Source organism: Cryptotermes secundus, unplaced genomic scaffold (assembly GCF_002891405.2).
Source record: "Cryptotermes secundus unplaced genomic scaffold, Csec_1.0 scaffold2002, whole genome shotgun sequence".
NCBI classification, from domain to species: Eukaryota; Metazoa; Arthropoda; class Insecta; order Blattodea; family Kalotermitidae; genus Cryptotermes; species Cryptotermes secundus.
Window position 1 is genome coordinate 44,426 of NW_019727444.1, and position 11,053 is coordinate 55,478.

Genomic DNA, 11,053 nt, shown 5'->3' on the forward strand with positions numbered 1-11,053 from the left:
TATAGGATATTGGTGGGAAAGCCGGAAGGCAAGAGACCACAGGGAAGACCAAGGCGTAGGTGGATGGACAATATTAGAATGGATCTTAGAGAGATGGGATGGGATGGGATGGTATGGATTGGATAGATCTGGCTCAGGATAGGGACCAGTGGAGGGCTCTTGTGAACATGGTAATGAACCTTCGGGTTCCATAAAATACTGGGAAATTCTTCAGTAGCTGCAGAATTGGTGGCTCCTTCAGAAGGGCTCAGCTCCATGAGTAAGTTTGTAAGTAGGGCTGTAACATAGCTCAGGCTCACCAGGTTCCCACCATGGTGGTCTGGGTCTGATCCTGGGTCAGATGTGGAATTTGTGGTGGACAAAGTGACAATGGGGCGATTTTTCTCCAAGAACTTCAGTTTCTCCTGTGAGTTCTCATTCCACCAAATGCTCCATACTAATCTATCTTCCAAGGCTGGTATAACAGGCCAATTTGAGACTGGCGTACCACGTGGACTCATTCTCACCCCATCCCACGAAATAAAAATAATTAAATCACTTGTAACCGTACGCACCCTTCACGGAGGTATCTTATATGTTTATGCTTGGCGATTGGGTTTGGCTGTGGAAGTGAGATGCCCCGGAGGGTTCATGGTCCTCTGAACTGGCCTTTTGTTGCGAGGGACTGAAGGGAGGTTGGTGAGTCCATTGCATTCAAGGGGGAGTAGGTATACCTTCTTTCGTCCGTGCCTGTGGGGGTGGAGGACCTGTGGATCGAAGCTTCGAGAAACTTCTAGAAGGTGTGCAGACCGGAAGNTATATATGCTGATAGGCTGTAACATAGCTCAGGCAGTTAGTCGCCAGGTTCCCACCATGGTGGTCTGGGTCTGATCCTGGGTCAGATCATGTGGAATTTGTGGTGGACGAAGTGACAATGGGGCGATTTTTCTCCAAAAACTTCAGTTTCTCCTGTGAGTTCTCATTCCATCAAATGCTCCATACTCATCTATTTTCCAAGGCTGGTATAACAGGCCAATTAGAGACTGGCGTACCACGTGGACTCATTCTCACCCCATCCCACGAAATAAAAATAATTAAATCACTTATATATGTGATGACACTTCTGTTCTAGATGTGGGGATGAATTTAGATGAGCTTGAAAGGGTTACAACTGTTCATACATGCAAGGTACATTTTATTATTTTTATGTTTTAATTCCAGTTTAAAAACTCAAAATCAACGACCTTGGGGATTCATTACACTGACCACGTGACACCCTCTATCCACAAAAGTTGCCCTTGCATGACACTAAAATGTCCTATATCACTGAAAAGGGCTATAGGATGAATGAACAAATATATTAAATGAAATTGGTGCAAGAACTTTAATTTCATTTGATTTAGCACATATATATGCCTGGCTAATTCTGTTTATGGTGCCAAAATTTTCGTAATAATGGACTTTGTAATATGGTGATCAACTTTAATAACAAGCATACATGAATACAGAATAATTCACCAAGAACTAAAATAATAATAGCACCACATCTTCTGTGACCTGACTGTCTAGGAAATGCGGGATCCTCAATATCTCACAGGCCTTCATGGCCTCTTATATGGATAGCTGTAAACTTTTACCACATTTTAAAAACAGTGGTCATTGCAATCAACACAGCTTTCATATTTCATATCATTATGTCGCTAATAAGTTACTTGGCAAGATGAATATAAACAGAGGGAGTTATAAATATAAAATACTAACCTTCTTCTTGTTCTTAATAAAAACAAATGTTGGCATTGCTGTAATTTCATAATCAGATGCTATGTCCTCACATTCATCTACATCAACTTTCAGGAAAACAACATCTGGATACTCTGCAGCAAGCTCCTGTAAATATAATCTCTGTTATTAACATATTGAGGACCGGTCGCATGATATCATGCTTTTGGCTTTTAAACATGGCAGACCGGTCGCATGATATCACGATTTTAGGACATGTTATGTTGTGATCAAAATCACATAAATAACAATCCAAAACTGTAAATACTAGGTGGTTCACATATGACTGGGACTGACTTTTTTGTAAACAAGCCACACTGCGCAGCAGCTGTGCGACCTTAAGAGATTGTAGCCACAACCTCCACTCTCCCTCCTGTTCAGGTTAGAACCTGTTCGGTCCTGTCTGGAAGTTGCTAGTGATGAGTGTACAGAAGGTCCCGTGGAGTGTGGAACAACGCATTGTGATCAAATTCCTCGTTGGAGAAAACGTCCCGTCCGCTGAAATTCACCACAGACTCCAACAACAGTATGGGGAAGAGCGTCTCTCATGGACCCATGTGTTTGAGTGGTGTAAGTGCTTCAGAGAGGGCAGAGAGCGCATGGAGAATGAACCGCATGATCATTGGCCGCAAACATCCGTCACCAAGCCAAACACTGTCGTGCAGACGCACTTATTCGTGAGAATAGGCGCATCACTGTCAAGGAACTTGGAGCAATGCTGTCCATCAGTGTTGGTAGTGTAGAAGACATCGTGAAATATCACCTGCACAATCGCAAGGTGAATGCACGGTGGGTACCACGAACTTTGACAGACGTGAACAAAATGGTGCGCATGCAAGTTGCCAGTCATCTCCTACAGCAGTTTGAAGACAAAGGTAATGAATTTTTGAAGTCTATAGTGACCACCGATGAAATGTGGGTCCACTACTTCATTCCCAAGTCCCAGCAATCATCACGTGAGCGCGGAGGAGCCGTTCGGCAGGAAAAGTGATGGCAATGTTCTTCTGGGACTGGCAGGGGCTTATCCATGTAGACTTTCTGACAGATGCCAGAACAGTCAATGCAGCTTATTACTCAGACCTCCTGGCAACAGACGTGAAGGAAAAGATCCGAGCCAAGCGGGAGAGGTGGAAAGCGGGTAGACTTCCTTCAAGACAATGCACGCCCCCATACGGCCAAAACAACAATGGAAACCCTCCGGAAATTGAAATGGAACCTTCTGACACATCCGCCATACAGTCCCGATTTGGCACCAAGTGATTTCTACCTGTTCGGAAGGCTCAAATCAGACTTGCAAGGCATGCGGTTTGTGGATGACACCACCATCATCCAGAATGTTTGGGAGTGGATACGCCACCAACCACAAGACTTTTTTAAAAGGGCATCAGGATGCTTCCAGAATGTTGGAAAAAATGTGTTGACTCCGGATGGGAGTACGTTGAAGACTGACATGTGCAAGTAAGTGTTTGGCAATTTTGGTTTAAAAAAGAAAAATCAGTCCCGGTCATATTTGAACCACCTTGTACAATGCTGAAACATCCATCAGCACAACATATATAATCAGCATTTAGAAGTCCAGAAATTCTCCCTTATTTTCAGCAGCTTACAATTTAGATCTGTATAAGCACTAAACAGTACACAAATTATTCAGGTGGTCAAACAATTCCATGTTATGAAGATTGCTGCTATAAAAGTCATCAAACTCTGTCCTCACTAGTGATATACTAATACCGAATTGTTTAGACTCACACCTAACTGCCTTAAATTGAGCTCTGAATCCTGAATTTATCTTGCATCAATACATGTTCAAACACCAAAAATGGTAATAACAAACTGAGCCAGAACTTCTTTCCTTAAAATATATTCAAGGTTGGAACCCAACTTCAAGCTCCAGGCTCTTCTTTATTCACCAACCTTGCAAAAAGTTCACAATCCCTCAGTACATATTAGATACTTCTTTAAGGGGCATCCACACAAAATCGGCTCACCACATTCTATATATATGTGCACTTGCATGTTTTCACTGGGTGGATGTGGTTAAATATACTGCTGAACATCCAACTTCCATGTCAGTCCATAACATACAAAATCTTCACAGAGAAGTGCAATTTTCAGCACAACCTCCTCTGATTTCAATGGATGTTTGACAGCTTGCAGACTTCATAGAAAATTGTACTCTTGCAAATTTCAGCACATTATGTCCTGCAGCTTTTGTAGGGAAGCGGTGCAAACATTATGAAAAATTCAAATTTTGGCATGTCACCTCCACCAAAAATTAGAACCTTCACTATGTACAAGTTACAGAGTTCAAAAAAGGCTTGTCTGAAGCCTAATGCATGTGTGCACACACATACATACACACATACACATATACATATGTGGTTCATAATAACGTAGTCTAGCATACAAAAAAAAATATCCTGGGAAAGCCACGAGATCTCTTATAATAAAATCATGAACATATACAGAGTAGAAAACAGAAATTTCCATTACATTATATAAGATCTGAGGTTTTCACGGCATGATATGAAGAAATCCATCTTCTGGGATGTGGCGCCTTCTAGATATTGTGTTAACCGACGTTTCAGAGGCATGTATCACCTCCATCTTCAGGGTAGAAGAAAAAATAAGAAAATCCGCGTGTGAGGAACCAGCGTGACCAGGTGCTGACAGACTAATGTTGAGTTTAATAAGCCCAGCTGTACAAGAGCAGGAAGAGAAGGGAGAGGGAAGGTTCTGTGGAGATGGACCCACAGATAGCCACCCAGACTAGAATATTGTGTTGGGGGGAGGGGGGACAAAGGCAAGGTTAATAGAAGGGCATTAACAAATGCCTTCATGGCACAGTGCATAATTAGTTAAGAACAGGGATAACTTTACTTTTACCTTTCTGAAGCAGCAATATGTTTCACCTATAGCACAGCTCTAACTCTGTGTTTACAAAATTTTATCAATTTAGCTGCCTTCAAAGCAGAGTCTACATATACATCTGTCTCTTGTGATATTAGTCTTAGAGATTTCCAAGGGGCTAATCCATAAATGCACCCAATGCTTCTGTTCTTGCAATGTCATGTTTTTATCAACCACTGACCTTGTGGTGCACCACTTCTTAGTAACTTTGGACATGGAAGATTTTGTAAACACAGAAGAATCAGGATGTTTATGGATGAGTCTTTCTTTGCACTTCATGTAAGTCCTCTTTCATATGCATGTTTCAAGAACAAATATTCTCTGATCAGTAGGGTACATCACGGGTTATAAAGAAAAAGATAAACTGTTGAAATGATCACATAAATACAACTTCCACTTTGTTTCCAGAACTGACTGGCTACAGCTAGCAGAAATGACAAGAGGTAAGGCCAAATATGTAGCTGGCCTACCTGCGACACTGTCATGTTCCCTCTTATTCTGAGCACAGTGTATTATCAGATTCATACCCTGGTGAGTTGAAAAATTCTTATGACATTTGAAATTCTCATGGCTGTGGGCATTTTCTTTCTGATGTGATGGCATATAGTTTGGTGTACAGGTATCAATATTTTGAAGGAATCTGCTACTGTCCTCATCTTCAAGTTATTCAAACAATGACTTTACAATGAAGACGACAGCTTCAGGTTCTTCCAAAACACTGGTACTTAAAACCAAACTACATAGTTTCACATTCCAGATGAAAATGATCCTGAAAAATATTTTACAGCAATATGGCTGTGAGGTAATTTCTAACCTTGCACAATAACTAGATAATTTCACATAAGAAACACCAATACATTGCACACTATTGTAATGGGATCAGAAGCAGTCTAGTATTTTTACACTGTCGCCATATTTATCTACGATGAAAACATCAGTCTGTTTTCAAATTCCAATATCATTGTCAGAATAATACATATTTTGCCACACCCATCATGAAATATCATCCAGCTACAACAGCTGGAAGAAGTAACTATGAAACAGCTCATCAAGGTCACCTCCAGTGGCATCTTTATACACCAAGTTTCACAATACTCTTCTGGCTTGCAGTTACCATAGGGATACATAACTGACAATTATTTCTTTACAGAAAAAACTAAAAACATTAAAAAAAATTAACACTTGAGTTTATTATCATTTCCATAATAGCAAAGCATTCATATCAACAAAAAACACCTGTAATCATATTAAGTTACTGCCAATAAATCATCATCAGTTTGTGTCTTAACACACACATACCTCAATTTTGGGTGCAATCAGCTTACATGGTCCACACCACTGGGCAAAGAAGTCTACAACAACCAAGGCATTCCCTGCCTCTGTAAGCTTGGTTTCAAACTCATTCTAAAATAACAAAATTATAATTACAATTTTAAATGTTTCTTGGTAACCCGTTGACATAAGACAAATATCACAATTTGCACATCATAATTAATTAAATTAATCTGAACGCCAAAATCACGTGCATTCTCGCATGACACATTTCCTGAAAATGTGCTCTCATTTTGCTCCAATGCAATAAAAATTAATTTCATTCTTCTAACCAGTACTAGTTAGCCTAGCCAGTGTCATAACTTCCGCCGGGGAACAAAGTGAATTAATTTTCTTTATACATTCTTATCTTCCTAAGCAAACCCTTGTCCCAAGTCTATTCAGCACTATCTTACGTACCACGAACGCTTGTTTCCGATTATGAACAGCATATCAGCATTATGTACAATGTAACTTAATTGCTTACATACTTAAATTACATAACGTACTTACCGAGTCTTTAATGTGAATTGCCATTGCTCTTATAATTTAAATTAAATAGACTTAACGCTACCAGGAAAGACGCGTTAAATGACTACCCTTGACTCTACGCCAGACGCAACTCCCAAGCCTGCCCTTCAAATTCCCCAAATGAATCAGCAAACAACGCCTATCTATTCAATCAACTACCAACAACTCAATATAACACACACACCACTCTCTCGTGCCAGATCAGAGTACTACGTAATACAGCTATGATTCACTGTAGCTGGCAACACTGTTGAGCAAACAACCGCGTTATACTGCAGGATACTTTACAATTAAAGTACTGTAAACATGTGAAGAAATTAAAATCGCCGTATTTCTAAAACATTTCATACTGAACGTATAAACATGCTGTATATGTTATAATAATGAAACTAATGATGAATTTTACAGGATACTTAGTGATTCGAAAATGAAATGGGTGCAAGATGTATTTAGAGCGTACTTCACATGCCGGTGAAGTGACAGGTTTTGTTACTTAAATTGTTAGCATGCTCTTTTCAGCATAATTTTATAACCTTCATAATGCAATGCAAGGCAGGTAAATGCGTGCCTTTCTTATGAAGAATGCTCGTATCAAATCGCTGTAGAAACAAAAAAAAAAGTGTAAATGACATATCAAAATAGACGTTGTATGAAAGCTGCGGTTATATTCCCACTCTGACTGTAAGTAGGTCGAATTCTGAAACAGCTGAAGGATGAATTCCTTCCGGGTGCCTTTGGCATCTCAGACGACCAACGTCGCTTACTGGGGTGGTCAACAAATATGGAATGATCAAAATATGTGGTGTGACAGAAATCAGTTTTGTGTCCATATATGAGCATATATACGTTTAACGAAAAACATGAGAAAAATTCCAAATCCTGCCGACATTTTCGAAAAGCTGCATCTCTTCATTCTCAGCATTTAATCAAATTTACCATTGTAGGGTGGATAATAAGGAGCTTAAGGGCTCGTTTCGCGTCGCTACATTCATCAGTCCACCAAGGGATAGGCGTGCATCGTGATCTGGTGGATGACAGTGGGATGGAACTCGAAGCAGCTCGGTGGAGATTGTTTCTTGAAATCATCCACCATGGAATCAATAGCTGGAAATTCTCGGTCCTCAAAAGTCACTGACCGCGTGAAAGCTTCCCAAATCTGCATGTCTGATAACCCAGTCAGGGTGTCGAGATTCGAGTGAGGTTCTTGTGGAAATGTGCAGGCTTACGGGATAGCGGTTACTTCCGTGCAAGTCATCAAGGACGGATCACTCGAGATGAACTGCTAGCCCGGGACTACAGAAAGCGAGATAGAGGGCCGACGAACATCCTGACCTCAAGCTTAGGTGCGTGATTGATCACGTGCTTATCAGAATTAGATCAAACCCGGCACATACATCGGAAACTACTTTGCCTCTGTCTTCAGTTATGGCTAATCCCCACAGGAAACTGTGGGCGTTGAAATTGCCTAAAAGAATGAATAGTGGAAGTGAGCGTGAAATCAGACTTGTCACTTCTGAAGGAGAGGCTGGAACTGCTGGAGGGTGATAAATGTTGCAAACTGCAAATAACGCAGTAGGAAAGGGGATACGTGGAGCGGTAGCTTGTAGTGGGGTTTGGATGTTGGCCGGAAAAGAAAATATGCTTTCGCTTCATTGTCACCGACACCGAGCACTAGTTACAAACGTCGACGATTAAAATACATCTGAGAACATTTTGTTGATCGGCTGACTGTCAGTTCTCTGTTTGTGACGTTACATATTGGTAATAGACCCATACTTAACTGTGTGGAATATGCATTGAATAATATTTTTTTCTTTGTGGGTTATTTTGTGACGCTGTCGGCATTGGAGACAATAGAGTTTAGAGTGGTAAAGTGACAGGTGAATACTGAATTTCAAAAGTTTTGGAAGTAAGTGGCCTCGTTCTAATAGAGGCATGTCCCAAAAATTGCCTGGAGTAGTTGAGGAAAATAAATGAAAAGTCTTAGTCAGAATAGACACTAACCTGCCTGAGATTCGAACTGAATACTTCAGAGTACAAATGTAGACAGTTACCGCTATATCAACCTGCTCAGTTAGAAGTTAGTTTACTTTAATATGACAATATTTTCTATCTGCTCTCCAATTTGGGTTTATGTTCTGGATCATGATAATATATAAATAAATTTCCAAGTTATGATAAAATATTTTATGCTTTTTGTCTGTATTTTTAGTTCAGTGGTTCCCAACCTTTCCCGATTTGATAAAAGCTGATCATTCCTGCTACTGAAAATGTCATACCTGACAATGTTTCGTTCCACATTTGTTCATGACTTAGGTCACTGAACATTTACAATAAAAGAAGTGGCGCTGAAATCGCCAAACACTAACACCAACATTAACATTAAAAAATATATAAACTTATTAATTTTAATTAAACTAATACAGTGAATCCTAGCCGTTTCCCCCGTTTGATCACATCTCCAGTTTCACTAATACAAGCCAATCTCGTTTTCTTATTTTACAGAAAACTACGTGAATCTGATATTGTTTTACTTCATATCTGTATAGCATAAGGTTTTGGGAGTTGAATAATTGCAAGAGTAAAACTTGTTTTCGAAGAACAAAACACTAACATTAACATGAAAATTACAGAAACACACCAATTTTAAAGAAACTAATTGGGCTTATGTTACTTAATAATCCTCAAAAGAATGAATTTAAATTAAAGAATTTTCTATTCATCAAAACCTACATATGCTTAAAGAATATTAGACATTAACTCTGAACGCTCCTTTTTAATGACCACTAAGTCAGAAAATTCTCGTTCTGAAAATGAGAGAGATATTAAAGGTGAAAACTCATGAGAACTCTTTTCGTGAAGGCGACAAAGCTGCCCTAATCCGATTTTCACTTGCACTGTAGCCCAAGAATCTGAATGTAAGTTAATTTGAATAAAGGATTTATCCTTGAATTATAATGACGTTTGAGGAATTTCTCTTCATCCAAATCTGAGTGACTGCATCCAACCACATTCACTGAAAGTAATAGATATTTGACCCGCCCCATTTTCCGTATATATTCTTGACTTTTGAATGACCTCCTAAAACATGAAGTGTGTAACAATGAGCACGATTATTTGAACGACAATTAATATCAAGCCCCTCCGCACCAAGAGTGTCATGTGTGAAGTCAAACGCATATCATGGAAGACTTCTGTTTCTAACCTCTCAGTCTACCTGCTCTAATGTTGTCTGGATATAATTACGGCGCATGTCAGGTGGACACAAATGTACTTCTATACCTGGGATATAGGCTGCGCCATAGCTCAAGCGGTTAATCGCTGGCTTCCCACCGCCGCGGCCCGGGTTCGATCTCGGGTCTGGTCAAGTGGGATTTGTGGTGGACAAAGTGGCGATGGGGCAGGTTTTCTCCGAGTACTTCGATTTCCCCTGTCAATCTTCATTCCACCAATTGATCCACAATCGCCCTCACCTATCATCTGGGGCTGGTACAATAGGCCAGAAGTGGCCGCAGTACAAGGGACTTAGTCCCACCCCACTAGCAATAAAAGAAAATACCTGTGATATCAGTCGACGGCAATGCCATCACATACCAGGAAGACAACGTCAACACACATGGGATCCATTTAACTTTGTTTTTAGCTCCAACAAGTATGACCCCTCTTTTAAGCTGCTGAAAGAAACCACATAAACACCGGCGCCTTAGCTTCGCTTCTCGGCTCTCAGAGCCGCACAGCGTAGAGTTGCACGTGGATGAACTGCTTGTAACAGGAGGCTTCAGAAAACTATACCATAAGGAGCTTCATCACTTGAATTCTTCGCCATTATGGCTCTCAAATAAGTGCGAGCGGAACATGTAACGTGCAAAGGAGAATTCAGAAAAGCATACGAAATTTGATAAGGAAAATCTGGAAGGAAGAAACCGCTTGGAAGGCCCAGTCGTTGATGTGCCGATGCTATTAAAATTGATATTAATTACATAGGCTCTGAGGATATTGACTGAATTCGTATGGCTTATGATGAGATCCAGTGAGAAGCTTTCAATTAACCAGAATTGAAGCATCGGGCCCCATAAGAGGTGGAGAAATTCTTCATTAGTTGCAGAAATATTAGCTTCTGATGAAGGATTCTTCTCCATGGCGCTAGTTAAATTTAGTAGCTGATATGCGCTTCCATACAATGCAATCATAAATATTAATAATAACGCTATTATGCGTTCATTTGCTCGCCTTTCTCCCCACATGTGAAAACGTTTGGGATCCAGTATATCACAATTGTGTTACTTAGCTTGTCACTGCAATTGAAATAGAACCAAAGGTCTATTTATGTGGAAGTTCTTCTATGTACTACTTGGATTCATTTTAGAGCATACATACATTGTCTCGCACTGCAGTCCATCAGGATGCTTGCTGTATTTATCAAATGGACCATCACATAGCGAACAGACATAGTTCTGTTTCGGACTGAAAAAAAAAAATACTAAAATTATACTTGTGGGGTTTCTATACTAATAAACTTGTTTCCTGGAACTGGATCAGGAAA

General features: G+C 40.1%; 1 protein-coding gene across 1 annotated transcript in view; it reads right to left on the reverse strand.

Annotated features, from left to right (window-relative positions):
• The window catches only part of LOC111864885 (thioredoxin-2), an 18,590-nt gene extending 11,890 nt beyond the window's left edge, over positions 1 to 6,700 (reverse strand). The window contains exons 1-3 of the mRNA XM_023852474.2: positions 6,493 to 6,700; positions 5,968 to 6,072; positions 1,741 to 1,866 (exon numbers count right to left, since the gene is read on the reverse strand). Coding sequence (XP_023708242.1) covers positions 1,741 to 1,866; positions 5,968 to 6,072; positions 6,493 to 6,516 — 255 coding nt within the window. The 5' untranslated portion in view covers positions 6,517 to 6,700. The remainder of the gene's footprint in view (positions 1 to 1,740; positions 1,867 to 5,967; positions 6,073 to 6,492) is intronic.
• Between the last annotated feature and the right edge of the window lie 4,353 nt (positions 6,701 to 11,053).